General features: G+C 38.0%; 1 protein-coding gene across 1 annotated transcript in view; it reads right to left on the bottom strand.

The window, feature by feature from the left end:
* Positions 1–21,318, bottom strand: part of CENPE (centromere protein E) — an 85,000-nt gene that overhangs the window by 54,670 nt on the left and 9,012 nt on the right. The window contains exons 9-15 of the mRNA XM_070506510.1: positions 14,129–14,180; positions 12,519–12,606; positions 12,041–12,170; positions 10,842–10,961; positions 9,554–9,712; positions 1,811–1,958; positions 845–933 (exon numbers count right to left, since the gene is read on the bottom strand). Coding sequence (XP_070362611.1) covers positions 845–933; positions 1,811–1,958; positions 9,554–9,712; positions 10,842–10,961; positions 12,041–12,170; positions 12,519–12,606; positions 14,129–14,180 — 786 coding nt within the window. The remainder of the gene's footprint in view (positions 1–844; positions 934–1,810; positions 1,959–9,553; positions 9,713–10,841; positions 10,962–12,040; positions 12,171–12,518; positions 12,607–14,128; positions 14,181–21,318) is intronic.

Genomic DNA, 21,318 nt, shown 5'->3' with positions numbered 1-21,318 from the left:
TTATTGACCTCTAAAACTCCAACGGCTGCCAGGCCTCACCGTGCTGAGCAGAGGCCTGTTTCTGCTTTCTGTTCCATCATGAGGAAGAGTAAGCCATGAGTTAAAAGAAACTAAACCAACACTAGGGATTTGAAAAAAACAACAAACCTTCCAGAGTGTTTTAGGGACACAAAAGCATATAATTCCCCATAATAATTAATTATAAGAACCATTACAACTAATTATAATGGTTAGCTAATGATAATAACAATTCCCAAGAATCACTGCAATTTTATTTCAAAATTAAAATGAAATTTTCTTTAACAAATACATTTATATGACTATGTTATATTTCTTTGAATATTAGCAGCCTAGAAAGCAAACATGGAATCTAAACTTACTAAAGTATTCACTACAGTATTCCTTATTTCTTAAAGTTTTCATAAGACTATATAATTTTATTTACTTTCATTTTTCAGCATTATTTGGTAATATTACCCTTCCCTGATACACCATTCTACTTTATGCCTGAGAATTTTGATACTTTTAAAATCAGCCCTTTTTACCTTCAAGGGATGGCCCAAGGCAAAACAGAAACTTACCAAAAAATCATAGATACCAAGATCTGCTGGTAAAAACTAGAAGCAAAGGTTTACCTATTACCATACTTTAGGAAATGTTTAGCCTCTCTCTGTATGCCACAGTTACCAACGAGGAGTGTAACAAGTTGGGGAAGCCTTAATAAGAACCTCAACTACTACTGAAACAGTCAGAGCTAGAAATGTGCCACAACAGCAAACATCAATAACAAATGAATTTAAAGAAGAGTAAAAGGATAATGTTCTGTAAAATACATTTAAGTTACCTGACTTAGTAGTTTTGTTGCTGGATTCCACTCTGTCTCAGTTAAAGTATCAAGAGTGTTACTGAAAATATCAGACTCTGAATAGAGAGCTATAATTAGGGGGAAAAGAAATTTATCCATAAACATGTTATTAAGTTTCCTAAAACTCAAATTAAAGATTAAAAAAATTCTGATCTGAGGTAATAAGCTCAAATTAGTTAATATGTGCTCACAGTATGAATGCCAAGAATATATAAACAGATGTGATCATTTATATTCTCGTGTGAATTAAGATCACTGGTTAGAATTAGTGATAAAATGTAGGATCCTTAGTACAACACATTCATGCACGGCATAAGGACGTTTCAGTCAAGGACGGACTGCATATACAACAGGCGTCCCACAAGATTAGTACCACAGAGCCCAGGTGTGTAGCAGGCTGTACCACCTAGGTTTGTGTAAGTGCACTCTGTGATGTTCACACAACAAAATTGCCTAAAGATGCACTTCTCAGAACACGTCCCATCATTAATCAACGTGCGACTGTATAGGTTAAAAGGACAAATTCTAAATTTGAGATTTAATCATTGTAAGCAGATTTTTAAATGCCCCTAAAAAATACTTATAATGTTAGAGACAAACTTTGCAACAGATTCCTGTGTAAATGCTACCCTTTCAAGATTAGCAAAGTTTAAGCCAGACATTATATGGGTACTAACTTAATGAGCAGTGATTAAAACAAAAACAAAAAATAAAAATATCTGTCTCAAATGTTTCAACTACAGCACATCATTCTTAAGAGATCTGGAAAAAATAGAGAACTTCATCAATGTTCACTTTCTTAAAATTACTTATTTTTATCATCGTAATCACATCTAAAATACATATATTTTATTTAACTGTGTTTATCACATTAACTGAGTTATAAATAAAGTCTCTCTTTATAGGGATACTTTTATAATTAAAAGTAGTTGAAGAAGAACTCACATTCATCAATTTCTCCTCCTAAAGTTAGAGCAGACTTATGTGTCTTTGTTGTTACATTCTCTGGTACATTAAACTCATTTACATAGTTTGAATCCTTCATTTTGTTAATTTTGCCAACACACCAAGTGACTCTTCGTTTTTTTTTAGCCTAAAGAAGAAGAAATCAAAATTACCTCACACACATCTGGCTCAAACATCATAAAACAAGGGAACTAGTTTCCATTTTTAACAACCATTGACTTGGTAGAATTCTTATTCAGCCTAGTTTAATATCTTATCAGTCTAAGGACATCCTGAGATAAGAAAACATATTCAAACTTTTCAAATTAGTGTTAACTTCATAATAAATTTGATGAAACTATTATTTAAATTTCATTTTGTATTTGAAGGCTTACTTACAAGAATTTCTGCAAATTTACTGAAAGGAATTAGTTAAGTATCAATCCTTCAAGTAATCTGGTGTTACAGAAGACAGCACAGCCACCAACATAGTGACCAAAAGCACTTCTGGGAACCCAGCCTTAACTGGGAAGGAACAGACAGGCAGCCCATTTGAACTTCCCTCAGCAAGTAAATCTTCCACAGGGCCATTCCCATGCCAATTCTTTGCCAGTTTATAAAGCTCACGATCCAACCAGCGCTCCTAATCTTGTTCCTTCCGTTCTCCCTTGGGACTCTGTTCCCTCAGGTATCTGTTCATCTGTCGTCTTCACTACCTTCTTCCACTGGGCTTTAAGAATGCTCAAGCCTCTGTTTTCTGCTTTTGATTTTTTCAAAAACAAACCCTTCACTCCTTCCTTCTCTCTAGCCAACATTTTCTTTTAGTTTCTATGTTCTCTTCTTCCTCGTCTCTCTACTTCTTCCTCATCCCTCCTGGGATACCTCTGTCTCCTGGTTCTTGTCCCACCCAGCTAGCTGTCCTCATCACTCACTTGGCTTTACTGCTTTCTCTTTCTCTGACCACCGCCTAAGTGTTTTTCCATATTTTACAGGTATATTCCTCTCTTGTCCCTTTACTAGAACAAGCATTATCTCATCTTTTTTGATCCTCTCAACAATCCTCTCTTACTACATCCACTTTATAGATGCCTGAGTGTCCAAAAAGTTTACATGAGTTGTGTACAGTCATACAGCCAATTGGTGGCTGAGCCCATGCTTGTAACTTCAGACCTTATCCACCACCCATTCCACTGCGTTGCCTGTCAAGATTATCTGTTGTCCCCAGAATATATGGCTTCTGCTTGAAATGGCCAGCCCTTTCCACAGCCTGCTCTGCAAAAGCACATTCATATATAAATCCTTGATTCCCATGACCTTCAGCTCAACTCCATTCGCTCCCAAAGCCACTGGACCCTGTCATCTGAAACTCATAAACCTAGAACTCCTTCCACCCCAGTGATTCAGTTAATCCCATTATAGCTAGTTAGCTTAAGAGGGACATCTAGTCTCTTGATCCACTGTTTTCTTTCTGCCAGCTACCTTTGGGCTCTCATCCCATCATCTTAGATTCTATAGATCACCAGTTCAATCACATTTTTGGGTCAATGGTCTCAAACTATTAGACCCATTCTGTGTTCCCCACACCTATCCTATCACAATGTACACTCAGATGAATTACACTGCCATCTGAGCTTTTATTAGCCTCCTGAACACTGTGTGGACAGCCAGAAGACTGGCTACCAACATCACCTGGGCCCTTAAGGCTGCCTGGCAAGACTCCTTGCCCCCTCGTTGGCTTTCTTTTCCATTCCCTACAAAGGCGAGACTATTTCAAACCCTTAGCAGGTCTACAAACTGTGTCTCTACCATCTCCAGCCACCACAGAAGAAAAATTAAACCTCCTATTTCACAAAGAAAATACAAGCCTAAACTTACAAAAGGATTACTTGCATTGATTCCTACCCTTTTCCTCTGTCCTTGTTATAATGAAGGAGTGTTTCTCCTTCTATCTAAGGCCAGACCCTTCTACTGTATTCAAGATCCTATGCCTTTGGGCCATCTCAGCCTACTGCAAGGTGGCTTTCATTCCCAATACATAACTCAAATTGTTTTTGCAAAGGAGCTTCTTGTTTCTAAATCCAAAAAGTTTTAGTCTATATTTGTCTTATTTAACTTCTCAGCAGAACGTGACATCACTGACATAGAATGTGACCTCTCTATGCAACATTCTCTTCTTTTAGTTTACCACGTTCACCTGGTTTCTTTCTTAACTCTAGAGCTAAACCTGGGCTCCTTTAGGCATTCCTCTTTTTTGCTTTTACCTAAAAAGTTGTTTGGGAGGATCTTATCTTTGGCCCTCTGTTCTTTTCATTCTCAACATGCTCCCAGAGCAAGCTCATCCATTCTCACGACTTTAATTTGGATTTGCAGTAGTTAATGCCCAAATTGATATCTCCATCCCAGATCTTTCACTTGATTTTCATATATTTGCATTTTCAACTGCCTGACACCTTAAACTAGAGCTGACCCAAATAAAACACTGGACAGCTCCACTGCTCTTCACTCAATGTTCCTTAACTCAACAAATACTGCTACCAGCTATCCAGCAAGCCCAGTAATGTGTGCATGTCATTCTAGATGCTTCCTTCTCCCTTTCCATGTCCCCATGTTGAAACAATCACAAAGTTCTGTCGAGTCTGTCTCCCAAATAGCTCTCCAATTTACCCATTTTTTTTCCATCTCCAGAGCCACAAGCCTTGTGGAGGCCCAATCAATTGTAGGTACACAGTAGCCACATCTTTCTAAACAGCAATTCCAATCATGTTACCTACAAGGCTTTCCCATATCCTTAGCATAATGCAATGTTCGAATCCTACAATGTGGTTTAAATGCCCCTGCCACCAGAATATTTTAAGTCCAAGAAATATGTTTTCTCACGACTCCAAGCTTTTGTACATGTAGATGTCTAACCGGCATACTTTTCCCTACCCCTTTCCTTGGGCTGTTTCCTACTCATGGCTGAGCCAACAGATGGTTTTGATGCCTTCCATTTACCTGGTATGGTGGACTTAAAGGTAGCGTCTATTAATAATAATCTTAACAGCATACACTTATTGAGGATTTGCTGTATGGAGAGTATAGTGTTAAGCACATTCTATATATCACTTCACTTAATTGTCACATCAGTCCTATGAGGTGAGGATCAAGCTTTCTCACAGATAAGGAAACTGCAGCAAAAAGTATTTAAGAAAGGGCCCAAGGTCGAGAGTTAGGAATTGACAGAACTGGGATTCAAATCCAGAAAGTCCAGCTCCAGAGGCCATTCTCTTAACCATGACACTATCACTCCCCAAAACATCTGCTGGATAAATAAACCCCTACTCTGGTAAAAACAAAAGCACACAGACTGGAAGCCAGAATTTTGATTACTATGTTGATTTATAGTCTAGATAAATTTTCCTGAGATTACTATTTCTGTTTCATTAAATAGAAAATATTACCACATACTCTAGACACCTGTGGTTTCCAATCACCTAATCAATTTCATTAGAATTTCATAAGAAGTATAGTGCAAATAGATTCCTTGACTACATCCCAGACTTTCTGAATTAGGATCTCTTCATATGGGAATCAGGGTTAAGTATTTTTAATGAACGTTCTAGGTGTTGTTGAGGTATAGGCAAATACACAAAAGGTTCTTTCCTAAAATATACTGTATCAAAGGATAAGAAACACATAGCTATATAATAAGCATATAAGAATACCAATTCTATTCCCTATATATCAAGTTTAAGCTGTCATCTTTCATAAAAAAAATAAGACCCATATATGTGCTGCATACAAGAGATGCATTTCAGACTTAAAGACACTCACAAACTGAAAGAGAAGGAATGGAAAAAGATACTCCATGAAAATGGCAATGAAAAGAAAGCTGAGGTAGCAATATTCATATCAGAAAACATAGACTTTAAAATAAAAACTGTAACAACAGACAAAGGGTACTACATAATGATAAAGGGAATGATCCAACAAGAATATTTAACATTTACAAATATCTATGCACCCAACATAACAGCACCTCGACATATAAAGCAATTATTAACAGACATAAAAGGAGAAATAGCAACACAATAATAGTAGAGGACTTTAACAATCCACTTACACCAAAGGAGAGATCATCAAAACAAAAGATCAATAAGGAAACGTTGGCCTTAAATGACATATTAGACCAGATGGACTTAGTACACATGTATAGAACATTCCATCCCAAACCTGCAGAATACACATTCTTTTCAAACGGACATGGAACATTCTCCAGGACAGATCACATATTAGACCACAAAACAAGTCTCAATAAATTTAAGAAGACTGAAATAATACCCAGCATCTTTTCTGACCACAATGGTATGAAACTAGAAATCAACTACAGGAAGAAAATCAGAAAAGCCACAAATGGATGGAGCTTAAACAAAATGCTATTGAACAACAATTGAGTCAAAGAAGAAATCAAATGAGAAATCAAGAATATCTGGAGACAAATGAAAATGAAACTACGACAGGCCAAAGTCTATGTGATACAGCAAAAGCGGTTTTAAGAGGGAAGTTTATATCAATACAGGCCTACCTCAACAAAGAAGAAAAATCCCAAATAAACAGTCTAACAGTGCACCTAAAGGAACTGGAAAAAGAAGAACAAAGCCCAAAATCAGTAGAAGGAAGGAAGTAATAAAAATCAGAGCAGAAATAAATGAAATAGAGACTAAAAAAAACCAGGAAAAAAAATCAATGAAACTCAGCGCTGATTCTTTGAAAAGATAAACAACATCGACGAACCTTTAGCTGGACTCACCAAGAAAAAAAGAGAAGGCTCAGATAAATAAAATCAGAAATCAAAGAGGAGAAATTACAACAGATACCTCAGAAATACAAAAGATTATAAAAGAATACTATGAAAAGCTATACGCTAACAAACTGGATAATCTAGAAGAAATGGATAAATTCTTAGACTAATACAACCTTCCAAAACTGAATCAAGAAGTAGAGAATGTGAATAGACCGATCACCAGTAAGGAGATTGAAACAGTTATCAAAAACCTCCCAAAAGATAAAAGTCCAGGACCAGACGGCTTCCCTGGTGAATTATACCAAACATTCAAAGACTTAATCCTATCCTTCTCAAACTCTTCCAAAAAATTGAAGAAGAGAGGAAGCTTCCAAATTCATTTTACGAAGTCAACATCATCCTGATACCAAAAGCAGACAAGGACAACACAAAAGAAGAAAATTACAGGCTCATATCACTGATGAACATCGATGCAAAAATCCTCAACAAAATACTAGCAAATCAACTACAACAATACATTAAAAATTTCATACACCATGATCAAGTGGGATTCATTCCAGGGATGCAGGGATGGTTCAACATCTGCAAATCTATTAACGTGATACACCACATTAACAAAAATGAAAAATAAAAATCCCATGATCATCTCAATAGATGCAGAGACAGCGTTTGACAAGATATAGCATCCATTTATGATAAAAACTCTAAATAAATTGGGTATAGAAGGAAAGTACCTCAACATAATAAAGCTGATATATGACAAACCCACAGCTAATATCATTCTCAATGGAGAAAAACTGAAAGCTATCCCTCTAAGAACAGAAACCAGACAAGGATGCCCACTGTCACCACTCTTATTTAACATAGTATTGGAAGTCCTAGCCAGAGCAATCAGGAAAGAAAACGAAATAAACAGCGGTCAGATTGGAAAGGAAGAAGTGAAACTGTCACTAGCTGCAGATGACATGATTTTATATATAGAAGACCCTTAAGAACCCACCAAAAACTTCTCGAACTAATAAACAAATACGGCAAAGTTTCAGGATGCAAAATCAACATACAAAAATCAGTTGCGTTTCTATACACTAACAAGGAAGTGGCAGAAAGAGAAATTAAGAATATAATCCCATTTACAGTTGCAACAAAAAAGAATAAAATATCTAGGAATAAACTTAACCAAGGAGGTGAAAGGTTTGTACACTGAAAACTATAAAACATTGTTGAAAGAAATTGAAGAAGATGTAAAGAAATGGAAGGCTATTCCATGCTCTTGGATTGGAAGAATAAACATAGTTAAAATGTCCATACTTCCTAAAGTAATCTACAGATTCAGTGCAATCCCAATCAAATTTCCAACAACATTTTTCACAGAAATAGAACAAAGAATCCTACAATTTATATGGAACAACAAAAGACGCAGAATAGCCAAAGGAACCCTGAGAAAAAAGAACAAAGCTGGAGGCGTCACACTCCCTGATTTCAAAATATACTACAAAGCTATAGTAACCAAAACAGCATGGTATGGCATAAAAACAGACACACAGATCAATGGAACAGAATCAGGAGTCCAGAAATCAACCCACACATCTATGGACAGCTAATTTTTGACAGGGGAGCCAAGAGCATACAATGGAGAAAGTAGAGTCTCTTCAATAAATGGTGTTGGGAAACCTGGACAGCCACATGCCCAAGAATGAAAGTAGACCATTACCTTACACCATGCACAAAAATCAACTCAAAATGGATTTAAGACTTGAATGTAAGACCTGAAACCACGAAACTTCTAGTAGAAAACATAGGCAGTACACTCTTTGACATTGGTCTTAGCAGCATATTTTCAAATACCATGCCTGACTGGGCAAGAGAAACAATATAAAAAATAAACAAATGGGACTACATCAAACTAAAAAGCTTCTGCACAGCAAAGGAAGCCATCAAGAAAAGGAAAAGACAGCCTAACAATTGGGAGAAGATGTTTGTAAACCATATATCAAAAAAGGGGTGAATATCCAAAATATACAAAGAACTCATACATCTCAACAACAAAAAAACCAAAAACCCAGTTCAAAAATGTGCAAAAGATCTGAATGGAGATTTCTCCAAAGAAGATATACGGATGGCCAACAGGCACATGAAAAGATGTTCAACATCACTATCAGAGAAATGCAAATCAAAGCTATAATGAGATATCACCTCACTCTTGTCAGAATGGCTATAATTAACAAGACTGGAAACAATAAGTGTTGGAGAGGATGTAGAGAGAAGGGAACCCTCATACACTGCTGGTGGGAGTGCAAACTGGTGCAGTCACTATGGAAAACAGTATGGAGATGGCTCAAAAAATTAAGACTAGACCTACCATATGATCCAGCTATTCCACTCTTGGGTATTTATCCAAAGAATGTCAAAAAGTGAATGCGTAAAGATACATGCACTCCTATGTTCACTGTAGGCTTATTCACAATAGCCAAGACTTGGAAGCAACTTAGGTGCCCGTCAAGGGATGAATGGATGAAGATGTGGTATATATACACAAGGGAATACTACTCAGCCATAAAAAAGGATGAAATCTGGCTAATTGTGACAACAAGGATGGACCTTGAGGGTATTGCTGCTGAGAGTAAAAAGTCAGAGGGAGAAAGTCAAACATTGTATGATCTCACTCACAAATAGAAGATAAAAACAACAAAAGACAATCACATAGCAACAGAGATTGGATTGGTGGTTACCAGAGGGGAAAGGGGGAGAGAAGAGGTTGAAAGGCATGATTAGGCACATGTGTGGTGATGGATGGTAATTAGTCTTTTGGTGGTCAGCATGATATAATCTACATAGGAATTGAAATATAACGATATACACCTGAAATTTATATACTGTTATAAACCAAAGTTACTGCAATTAAAAAAAACAATAATAAAAAAGAAGAAGAAGAAAAGAAGCTGTTGTCTTTTAAATTTTACCTTTAATTCCTGTTGTGATGTGAGGGAAGAAGAGGTCACTAGCATTCGTGTTAAGTTTTGAATTTTCTCAATCTGCACTTTTTGAAGCAAATCTTTTTCTTCCAAAAGTTGGGCCAATTGGTCTTTTTCCATTGCCTGGGCCCGAGTCTCTAAAGAAACCTAAAGAATGTAATATTGGGTTACGTTAATAAATGTAGGTAGGTTTTAAAACCTTGAAAGTATAGTTTAAAAAAATATAAATTTGTATGTGAGTTTTGAGAATTTTTCTTTTCTTTTTTTTTTTGCTGAGGAAGATTCACCTTGAGCTAACATCTGTACCTATCTTTCTCTTTCTGCTTGAAAGGGATTTGCCCTGAGCTAACATCTGTGCCTATCTTCCTCCATTTTGTACATGGGACAACAGGACAGCATGGCCGCCAAGTGGTGTAGGTCTGCGGACGGCAACTGAACCCGGGCTGCCAAAGTGGAGTGCAACAAACTTAACCACTAGGCCACAGGGCTGGCCTGAGAATTTTAATTTTATTGAAATAAAATATGCCCTACCTGCAGAACACCAATATGCAGTTACCATAATCAATAATTTCTCAAACTTATAATAGGGTAAAATATACATTTCTCCTCATGTCACTATTCTATATGCCATGTATAAGATTATATCAATGCTGTTAAAGCAATTCTATTAATTGACTAAAAATATATAAATAGGCAGAGAAATCATAAAGCAGAGACTTGAATACCTATAGCAAAGGAAGAGAGATCCTTCTAAGACCGCCATTTGACATTTTAGGTCATTTTTAAAAAGATCAGTAAAATGTAAGTTTTTTACAGACTGGGGACCATGATGGTTTAAACAAACAAATGGTAATGACAAGCAATTATGCTATCTTATTAGATTGCTATCTTAGGGCTAGAAGAGGAATTCAAGATAATGTAAAATGAAACAAAGTAGTTTTAAACACTATTCATGGTCTCTCTTTTTAACCTAATTCTCTGTATTTGTGACAGTTTTTATCTCTAAAAAAAACGTATCTCTACTTGGCCCATTTGAAAATCTCAAATTTTGCCCTTTGGAAATGAAAAACAAAATGTAAAATAATTTCAAGAAACCAAATCTTGCAGTTTATAGTAAAGTTTTTACGGGTTGATTTCTCCTTAGTTAAAAACTATTTGTTTTAAATTTAGATTGTAGAACTCAGATATTGAGGATTTAAGAGTCTCTGGGCATGTAGGCAGATCTCAATTCTAAATCCATCTCTATTCTTTACTGAAATACACAGTTCATACATACCTCCTCTAATTGTTTTTTAAGATCCATTATTTCTTTTCTATATCTTTTCAGGAGAGCTTCATCACTAGACACCTCATTGACATAAGGAGTATTCTTCATATATTTAGCAGTGCTGGCAAACTGGGAAAAAATACAAGAGTGTTAAACGTTGACACCAAAAGATTAGTTTAATTAATATTTAGGTTTCTTGTAATTTTCTTTTGTAAAGAAACATCAGTAAAAGCTTCCCAGGTGGCTTACAGCTTCTGAACACACAGCATTCTACGTCCCTGTAACAATGTCCATAACTTACCTTTGCCACTAGTCTTCAGGAGGGTCAGAGAAATATCTTGAAGACAGATGCCAACAGAGAGCCTACACACCCTGGCTCACTGGAATCCATCTACTCCTCAAAGTCCAGGGCAAATGCTCCCTCTGCGCTGAAGCTTCACTTCCAGTCAAAAGCACCTCTCCTTCCTTTGAACTCTGTCCTACTTATTAGCCACTTAACTTTTAATCCAAGGAAATCACGCTGGAAGACAGGTCTTATCTTCACTATAAGACTATAAATTCTGTGAAGCCAGGAACGCTATCTCCTACCTTTGTTTCTCTGACAGAACCTTGATCCAGCGCTCAATAGCTACTTAAAGTGATGTTTCTTAGAGCATGAGTGTCAAAAGTAACTTTAACTGGGTACGTGAGGGTGCCCATTAAATAACACTGAACCCTTCATTGAGACAGCTATTCTACTGACAGTTCTCATTCTTCTTTTCTTTTGAAAACAGAAAATACAGGCCTTAGGCTCAGAGCAAAGGCAGGCAACAATTTGTTAGCAGGAACTTAAGAATTATTTTGTTATAAACACACACACCCATTTTTTGGGTCACCTTCTGTTTGTTCCAAGTGATAACCAGTTTTTCATTTATGGGACTGATAGAAAGTTTCCTTTTATAATAAGTTAAATTTAAAAAGTGAGTTATTTAAGAAAAAATCAAGTCAATTTCAATAAAATATTGTTGGATGTGGCAAAAATTGGGGAGGCAGGATATGAATGATTGAAGTTTGGGAAGATTAAGGAATGCTATTTAGTAGACACACCAATTTTATTTTAACAGGTATGTTATGTCAATTACAAAAAATTACACCTAATTTTAGTAGCTAATTTTTCCTTCTGAAAGATGATTTCCCCCATATTGATTCGAGATAAAAATCAAACTCACCTGGAGAGTAGTCAGGGTTTCATCCAAAGACACTGGAGTAATTGTGCAGATAATGCGTGTTTTTGCATTTCCTCCCAAGGAATTCTGGAGAATTCGTGTTAATTTGCTATCTCGATAATTTATGAAACCACTTAGTGAGAGATGAGTTTGGGGAGAAAAAGAGTAAAACTTTTTATATAACAAAAGTGGTTTATTTTTAACGCAGAACCTTAAATTTGCTACAGTTTAAAAAATTCATTCTTTACTGGTTACTTGAGGCAGAGCAAAACTACTAACTAGAAAATATTTAAAATATAAAGTAAATTTAGTAGGTCACGGTCATACATATAAGAAGCAACGCATGCTCATAGAATCACAGAAGCTTTTGAACATACAGGGGTATCAGTACATTTATTTGAGTGTCACTGAAATATCATAATTTTCAACCTAATGAAAAACGTAAGCATTAATAGGTAAATGTACAATGGGACAAACTTACCCAACTTGTCCATCACTAAGTTTCTTGATCACTTGTCCCAAAATAAATAAGCTACGATTTATATTACAGCCTTCCTTGAGTCGCACACCTGCATTTATTAAATAAATAAGAAAACAAATTGGCCCCTGTACTAGATGATGAACTTATTTATCAGTAATTTATGGGAGAAATTAGAAATTGCAGGGTCAGATGCTACAGTCTGTGCTTCAAATTAGATCTGCGCCCACCTTTCCTCCCACTGCTGACAGGCGCCCTTCCCTTCCTCCCACCCATCACGTGAAGCAGAAAGGCTCTCACCCAAGAGAAACAGCTCGAAAAAGACGACTAAGAAAAGAATAAGAATGCAGGAAAGCCCATGTCTGCACCACGTCCTAAAAGAGCTCCTCGAACTCCTCAATTCAAATCTATTTTTCCAAACCTCCAATACAGGCAACTAATGACGTGCAACCAAGTTAGTTCCTAGAGGTTCACAACCAAAAGTCCTTATTTTTAAACTGTTAATATGCTCACATGTCTTAAACGGAAGTCTACTGAAAAAGGTTTCTCTCACTTTATTCTCCTTTCAACCAGTTCCTATCGCTCTAACCAAGAACTATTATTAGTTTATTCTTCTAGAGATTTTTAGAAATACAAGTTCATACGTATTAATTTTTCCCCTTTCTTCTTTACATAAATAGTAACATACTATACACACTATTTTGCACTTTGCTTTTTTCACTTGGCAATATATCATCTATCTTATTGGTAAACATTGGTCTTTTTCACTCTTTTTTACAGCATAGAATTCCATTGTATGGATGTATCAGAATTTATTTACCTAGCACCCTGCTGAGGGACATGCAGGTGTTCAATCTGCCATGTACACAAAAAATACTGCAACAAATCCTTCTGAACAGCAGTTATTGCACAGGTGCGTTATTCAGCTATTGCTGGAATACTGCTGTTTAACAAGCCAGCTTAAAGCAACAGGCATTTATTTCTTGTTCACAGGTCTGAGGATCCACTGGTGTGGTGGGTACAGGCCACACTCAGCTGAGTGTCTCTATGTCAGGCTGCAGGAAACTAACACAGAGAGAGGCCTGACATCTTTATGGTTCTGAAACTTCCCATCTAAGTATGCGTTTTCATTTGTCTCAGTGTTTGGTTACCTCTTTCAGGTCTGTTTTAAGGTTTTCCTTATTTTGGTCTTATACAATTTTTGTTGAGTTTCTTCCTAGGTATTATGCCTTTTAAGTCATTATTGCAAAGGGGGTCTTTTCGTACATTAAATATTCCAACCGGCTGTTGTGTTAGGAGGTGCTCATGTCTATAGATTAATTTTGTATCCTGCCACTTTTCTGAATTTCCTTACTGATTATGGTGTTCATGGGACTCTCAGGAGCTTTCCAACTATAAATCCTGTCAACGACAGAGTTTCATCTTTTTAACTAACGCTACAGCAGCACAAAGCAGATAATAAGCCAGATAAGGAAGCTGCTTTTTCTGTTAAAGACTTTTATCACAAAATTATCATCATTACTTTATTAGTCTCTAAAATGCATGGTGGCACTTTTACTCTGTTAAAGAACAGGAGGACGTTCAGACCAAAATATTTCATGAGTTTTCATTACCTTCAGCACCTGTTTGAGCAGCTCTTTCACTGCCTGCAAGATCAACCAAATTCTGCAAGAGATGAAAATAAACCTTTAGGAAGTGTAACTTGAAATAATAAAATCCAAAGTACTGGAAGAACATTTTTAACCCATGGTTTATCTGAACACCCCATCTGTTTCCTTGTTTCTCACCTCACTATTTAAGCCTTCCCTTGTCTGAGTCAAACTGAGCTCAACATCTTGTTCCTTCTTTATAATACCTCCTCCATAATGCTGCCAGAATAGGTTCACTTTCCTACACAAAGTTCGAAATCTTACCATGGTGAATACGATTCTTTATAATCCGGCACTTGTGTTGCTCTAGCCTCTTTTCTGTCCATCAGTTACTCTTAACTCTGGCTGAACTACGGACTATGCCCTCCACACCATGCACAGCTACCCTTTGCCATTCCCTGTGTTTCGCTGATTCTGATGTTCTAGTCTGCCCCTACTCTTCCTTCACGACCAAAGGCAACTGCCACCTTCCCAGTGTAGCTTTGTCAACTTGATCCTTCCTTCCCTATACCGTGAATGAATTGACCTTTCAACGGTGTACCCAGAGGTCTTTATAGATATGACTGGTTATTATAGCACTTACTGTGTTGAGCTAGTTATTTGCGTCTCTGACCACACTGTAGCATCTTTAAAACCATGGGCCTCTCTTCCATTTCACAAATATTGTTGGAAAGAACTGACTGCCTGTCGTGCTGCAGGCAGCACGTTAGGTGCTAGGGATATGGCAGCGCAACAGGCAAATGAGGACCCTGCTCTCAGCTTATGTTCTGCACAGGGTGGGACTCGGGGAGGAGGAAGTTAGTGAGAGGAGAGAAAAAGACAAACAAATAAGAAACATAGCATGGTAAGCGTAATACAGACAATTTAAACAGAGTGTTAGAAGTGGGAAGAGGAAAGGACAGGACAGGCTCTTTGGGCAGGATGGCAGGGGAAGTCCCCCAATTCAGCTAAGATCTGGAAGGACGGAGAAGAGGGAGCCAGCCCTGCAAAGACCAAGGGAACCATACTCCAGATTAAAGAACAACCAGCACACCAGTCACAAAGCAGAAATGAGCTTGGTGTGTTCAAGAAATGGAAAGGGCAGTGTGGCAGAGTTGGTGAAGGAGAGATGGGACAAGATAGGGTACAGAAGCGGGTTTTTGGGATGCAATGGGAAGCCATTGGACGGCTTTGACAAGAGTGACATGCTTGACTGAACTTCCTCAAGGGTCACCTGGGCCCCTGGGGGGCAAACAGATTGGAGAGGGGCAAGACCGTAGCCAGGAGCCCAGTTAGGAGGCTGGGGCAGGAATGTGAATGGAGACAAGGCGGCCTGGACTAGGGAGGTTGCCATGGAGACAGTAAGTATGGAGGGATGTCTTCTTTACTCTTTTAATCTCAGAGCCCAGTCCTGGGCTCAGAACACTGTAAAGCCTCCGCAAATATTCTTAATGCATTAAAAGAAAGTCAAAGATTTAAATTATTTGTCTCTGTGGAGACCTCCAGTGATGAGCAGGTGATTACACACTTCTGCTTTGGAGTCCTGTCTCAGATACTTCTTTCTTTAAAACATTCAAAGAAGTCTCACCTTTCCTGTGTAGTATCTACCACAGATGGCCTAGATACATAATAAAGGGGTGAAGTGGTGGTGAAGGCAGCATGAACTTAGGTATAAAGATGGGAATAAGCATTAGTGTTCAAAGATACCAAGTGGCCCAACCTATCCTTAAGAGAGGAGCGCACATGGAGCAGAAGGACGTCAAGTTAGACTGGTTAAGAGTGGCCAGATCTTGTCCAAGGAAGTGACACGACACAAGCTTAGTGACATCAGAAATCTGCATAACAGACTGAAGAAGCAAAACCAGGTCATGGGGGCCAGGTCCAGGGGAATGATACAGTAATTCAAGAGATGAGGACTTGAGTATGACACCCATGGAATGCTAAAGGGTAGCATCAATAAAAAACGGGGATGACAGGACAAAAGAGAAGGCAGAAAAAGATGAGGTGAAACTGACTTGGGTTTCCAGCCTAGGTGACCAGGATAACACTGATAATACTGGAAAAAAGGAATATTCACCATGGTAGGAAGAAATAACTTGGTTTTAGACACACTAAAATTTGAGATATCAGTGAGACACACCATTATAACAATCTTTAGGAAGATATGAATTAGAACTCAGAGCTCTAGACAAAATAAATATATGGCTGTCATCAAAAGACAAATGTGAACCAAATGTCAGAGGGCAACGGGGAAGTAAGAAAGGCCACAGAACACGCCTGAGTTTTTGTTAGAAAGGTAGGGAAAAGAAGCCACAGAAGGGAACAGAGACGGAGCAGAGCTAAGAGAACCTGGATATTATTCTCCCAGAAAGGCCAGGAGACACTCAGAGACTCCCTCCAAAGAGCCAGAAAATGACTCTGGGGAAGACTTCTTTCCAAGAAGATACTTAGAGTGAGCGGGAGGCTGGAGGGCTGGACTTGATGATATCTAAGGTCGCCAGATAATAGAACATCAAAGAACACAAGAAAAGTCACCAAATGGATCACTGAATATGTCAAGAGTATTAAAGCTACATTATTAAGAGAAAAGTTAAAAATTGCAGTGAAATATCACAGGCCAGGTTTGGAAAACAAAACAGAAGTTAGGTTTTGTGGGGTTTTTTATTGCTAAACTGAAGAAAGAATAGGCTATTATAATAGACATTATACTGTGTAGTAAAATAACTGGGGTGAACTAGAATTAGATACTTGAGTGATTTTTCAAAATCTAAAAGTGAATAAACATATTATAGATTTACTCGTTTTTTCCCTGAAGTTTTCAAATAAAATAATCTTTATTTTTTAAAGATTGGCATCTGAGCTAACATCTGTTACCAATCTTCCCCCCCACTTCTTCTTTTCCCCAAAGCCCCCCAGCACACAGTTGTATATTCTAGTTGTAGTAGGTCCTTCTGGCTGTGCTATGTGGGACACCACCTCAGCGTGGCCTGATGAGCGGTGCTGGGTCCGCACCCAGGATCCAAAGTGGCGAAACCCCAGGCCTCCAAAGCAGCATGAGAACTCAACCTCTTGGCCACGGGGCCAGCTCCCAAACAGAATAATCTTAAATCGTATCCCACATCAAGCTAAAGAATTTAGGTCCTGAAGACAGAGAATAAAGTAATAATGGTAAGGAATAGGAAGGAAGCACAAAAACAGAGAGAATTGATACAGCGCAGCAAGAAGGAAATGGGAGGTTTACTTATGTGGTAAGGAGTGTTTGCATAATGCTTATGTTCACTCATTCAACAAACAGGTATTGAATATAAACTACATACGATGTGTTGGGGCTATAAAGATGAATTAGACATTACTCTTCCCTTCAAGCGATTTACAGTCTAAAACATTGTGCTCATGGACGGGGTGGGTGGACCAAAATGGCGGGGTGAGGTGACCTGGGACTCTCTCCCCTCCAAACTACAACAAAGGACTGAAAAAAAACTGAATTTCAGCTAATAAACCTAATGCCAGGAGATCAGAGACCTAGAGTATCAAAAAGACGGAGGACAGAGACCCTGCTGCTGGCCTCAGAGGAGCTGGAACAGGGTAGGAGAGAACTTCGCTCCCTCCCCTAGAGTCTGGGATCACTGCCGCAGGTGAGGGAAGGAGTGGGGGAGGGGCCACGTGACCGGGGGATTGCCCAGGACTCCTGCCGCCGGTATAGTGGAAACCCGCTGATGGGGGAAAGCTTCCATGTGTGGGGACCCCATAAACCCAGGGCCTCAGGAGACCAGAAAACAGAACTGATCCAAATCCAGATCGGCGAGCCAGAAAAACAGCCCCTCCCCCTGGCAAACAATGCTGGGTGCTGCCATCTTGTCCAAAGGCGGAGAGCTCAAAACACACGGCTCTCAACCCCCATATAGTGGCAACAGGCTGTAACTGCAACTCAATTCTACCACCATGTGAAAAAACCGCTCCTCTACCATCCAGCAATTTATAAAAGCTCCAGACCAGAAGGAAAACAATAAAAACACAGAATTAAGTCCTGAGAACTTAGAAATAGGTAAACTAAGTGAAAATGAGTTCAGAGCAGCTATAATCAAAAAACCCAATGAGATAGAGAGAAAGATAGAGAAACAAGCCAACGAGTTCTGGAGTTACTTCACAAAAGAGATTGAAATTATAAAGAAGAATCAAACAGAATAACTAGAGATGAAAAACACAATGGACCAGATAAAACAGAATACGGACTCCCTGAATGCCTGTGTAGACACCAGAGAGGAGCAAATTAGCATAATTGAAGATATACAGGCCGAATGGCTCCAGACAGAGGAAGAAAGAGAACTAAGAGTTAAAAAAAATGAGGAAAATCTCTGAGAGATAGCGGATTCAATGAGAAGAAAGAATTTATGGATAATAGGAATTCCCAAGAACGTGGAAAAGGAAAATGGAGCAGAAAGTGTTCTTAATGAAATTATAGAAGAGAACTACCCAAATCTAGGGATTGAGGGAGAAATGTGTGTAGAGGAAGCTTTCAGATCTCCTAGATTTGTCAATGTGAAAAGACCTACTGCAAGGCATATAGTAGTACAAATGGCAAAAATGAAAGACAAAGAAAGAATACTCAGGGCAGCAAGACAGAAGTAAATAACCTACAAAGGAACTCCTATCAGACTTTCAGCAGATTTCTCTGCAGAAAATTTACAAGCTAGGAGAGAATGGAGTGACATATTCAAAACTTTAAAAGATAAAAATCTTTAGCCAAGAATACTCTATCCAGCAAGAATATCCTTCAGATGTGAGGGAGAAATTAAATCTTTTCCAGACAAACAAAAGTTAAGGGAATTTCTAACCAAAAGTCCTCCACTACAAGAAATCCTCAAGAAGGCTCTCATACCTGAAAAAAGAAAAAAGGGAGAAAGGGGACACAATCCACAGAGTAGGGAGACAGATAAATAGAACCAGAATAGGATAGCAAATATTCACCTATAGCATTAGGACAAAGGTAAGGAAACTACCAAAGCAAAGTGGATCTTATCACTCTAACTACAAACTCATAACACGAGTTGGAATAAGAAATGAAAATAACGGGGCTGGCCCTATGGCCAAGTGGTTAAGTTCGCGCGCTCTGCTGCAGGCGGCCCAGTGTTTTGTTGGTTCAAATTCTGGGCGCAGACATGGCACTGCTCATCAAATCACGCTGAGGCAGCGTCCCACATGCCACAACTAGAAGGACCCACAACGAAGAATATACAACTATGTACTGGGGGGCTTTGGGGAGAAAAAGGAAAAAAATAAAATCTTAAAAAAAAAAGAAATGAAAATAATAATTTAGGAGGGGAAGAGCAAAGGGACTAAATTAGTCTAGGCCAAGTAAGTAAGAGACCACCAGAGAATAGACTATATTATACACGAGATTCAAAATACAAACTTCAGGGTAGACACTAAACTAAAAAACACAACAAAGCCACAAAACATAAATAAGGAAAAAGCTAAGAAACCCAGCATAAGAAAGTGCAGTATTAAATGGGTAGGCTAAAGCACACAGGAAGACAAACACAGGAAAACCAGATAACGAGCAACAGATTGACAGCATTAAGTCCACATGAATCAATAATCACTCTCAATGTAAATGGACTGAACTCTCCAATAAAAAGACACAGAGTGGCAAAATGAATTAAAGAACAAGATCCAACAATTTGTTGCCTCCAGGAAACACACCTCAGCCTCAAGGACAAACACAGGTTCAGAGTGAAAGGGTGGAGGACAATACTTCAAGCTAATAGCAAGCAAAAAAAAACCAGGTGTTGCAATTCCTATATCAGACAAAGCAGATTTCAAAATAAGACAGGTAAAGAGAGACACAGAGGGACAATATATAATGATCAAAGGGACACTTCATGAAGAAGAAATAACACTTATAAATATCTATGCACCCAACACAGGAGCACCAAGATTCATAAAGCAACTATTAACAGACCTAAAGGAAGATGTTAAAAACAACACAATAATAGTAGGGGACCTCAACACCCCACTCACATCAATGGACAGATCATCCAGACAGAAAATCAACAAGGAAATAGTGGAGCTAAATGAAAAAACAATTGGGCTTAATAGACATATATAGATCACTTCATCCTAAAACAGCAGAATACACATTCTTCTCAAGTGCAAATGGAATATTCTCAAGGATAGACCATATGTTGCCAAACAAGGCAAGCCTCTACAAATTTAAAAAAAAATTGAAATAATAAGCATCTTCTCCGATCATAATGCTATAAGGCTAGAAATTAATTAGAAGAAAAAAGCTGAGAAAGGCACAAAGATGTGGAGCCTAAACAATACACTACTGAACAAGCAATGGATCGTTGAAGAAATTAAAGAAGAAAAAATACCTAGAAACAAATGAAAATGATAACATGCCATACAAACTCATATGGGATACAGCAAAAGCTGTGTTAAGAGGAAAATTCACTGCAATACAGGCACATCTTAACAAACAAGAAAAATCCCAAATAAGCAATCTTAAACTACACCTAACTGAACTAGAGAAAGAAGAACAAACAAAGCCCAAAGTCAGCAGAAGGAGAGAAATAATAAAAATCAGAGCAGAAATAAATACTATTGAAACAAAAAAGGCAGTAGAAAGGATCAACGAAACAAAGAGTTGGTTCTTTGAGAAGATAAATAAAATTGACAACCCCCTAGCCAGACTTACAAATAAAAAACGGGAGAAAGCTCAAATAAACAAAAGCAGAAATGAAAGAGGAGAAATAACAACAGACTCTGCAGAAATACAACGGATTATAAGAGAATACTATGAAAAACTCTATGCTAACAGAATGGATAACCTAGAGGAAATGGATAAATTCTTAGACTCCTACAATCTCCCAAAGCTCACTCAAGAAGAAGCAGACAATTTGAACAGACCAATCACAAGGCAAGAGATTGAAACAGCAATCAAAAACATCCCAAAGAATAAAACCCCAGGACCAGATGGCTTTCCTGGGGAATTCTACCAAACTTTCAGAGAGGATTTAATACCTATCCTTTTCAAGCTATTCCAAAAAATTAGGGAGGATGGAACACTTCCTAACACATTCTATGAGGCCAATATCACGCTGATACCAAAGCCTGACAAGGACACCACGAAAAAAGAGAACTGCAGGCCAATATCACTGATGAACATAGAT

Source organism: Equus asinus, chromosome 3 (genome assembly GCF_041296235.1).
Source record: "Equus asinus isolate D_3611 breed Donkey chromosome 3, EquAss-T2T_v2, whole genome shotgun sequence".
Classification (NCBI taxonomy): Eukaryota; Metazoa; Chordata; class Mammalia; order Perissodactyla; family Equidae; genus Equus; species Equus asinus.
The sequence above is the reverse complement of the archived record's forward strand: the minus strand, read 5'-3'. Positions and strand labels throughout refer to the sequence as shown.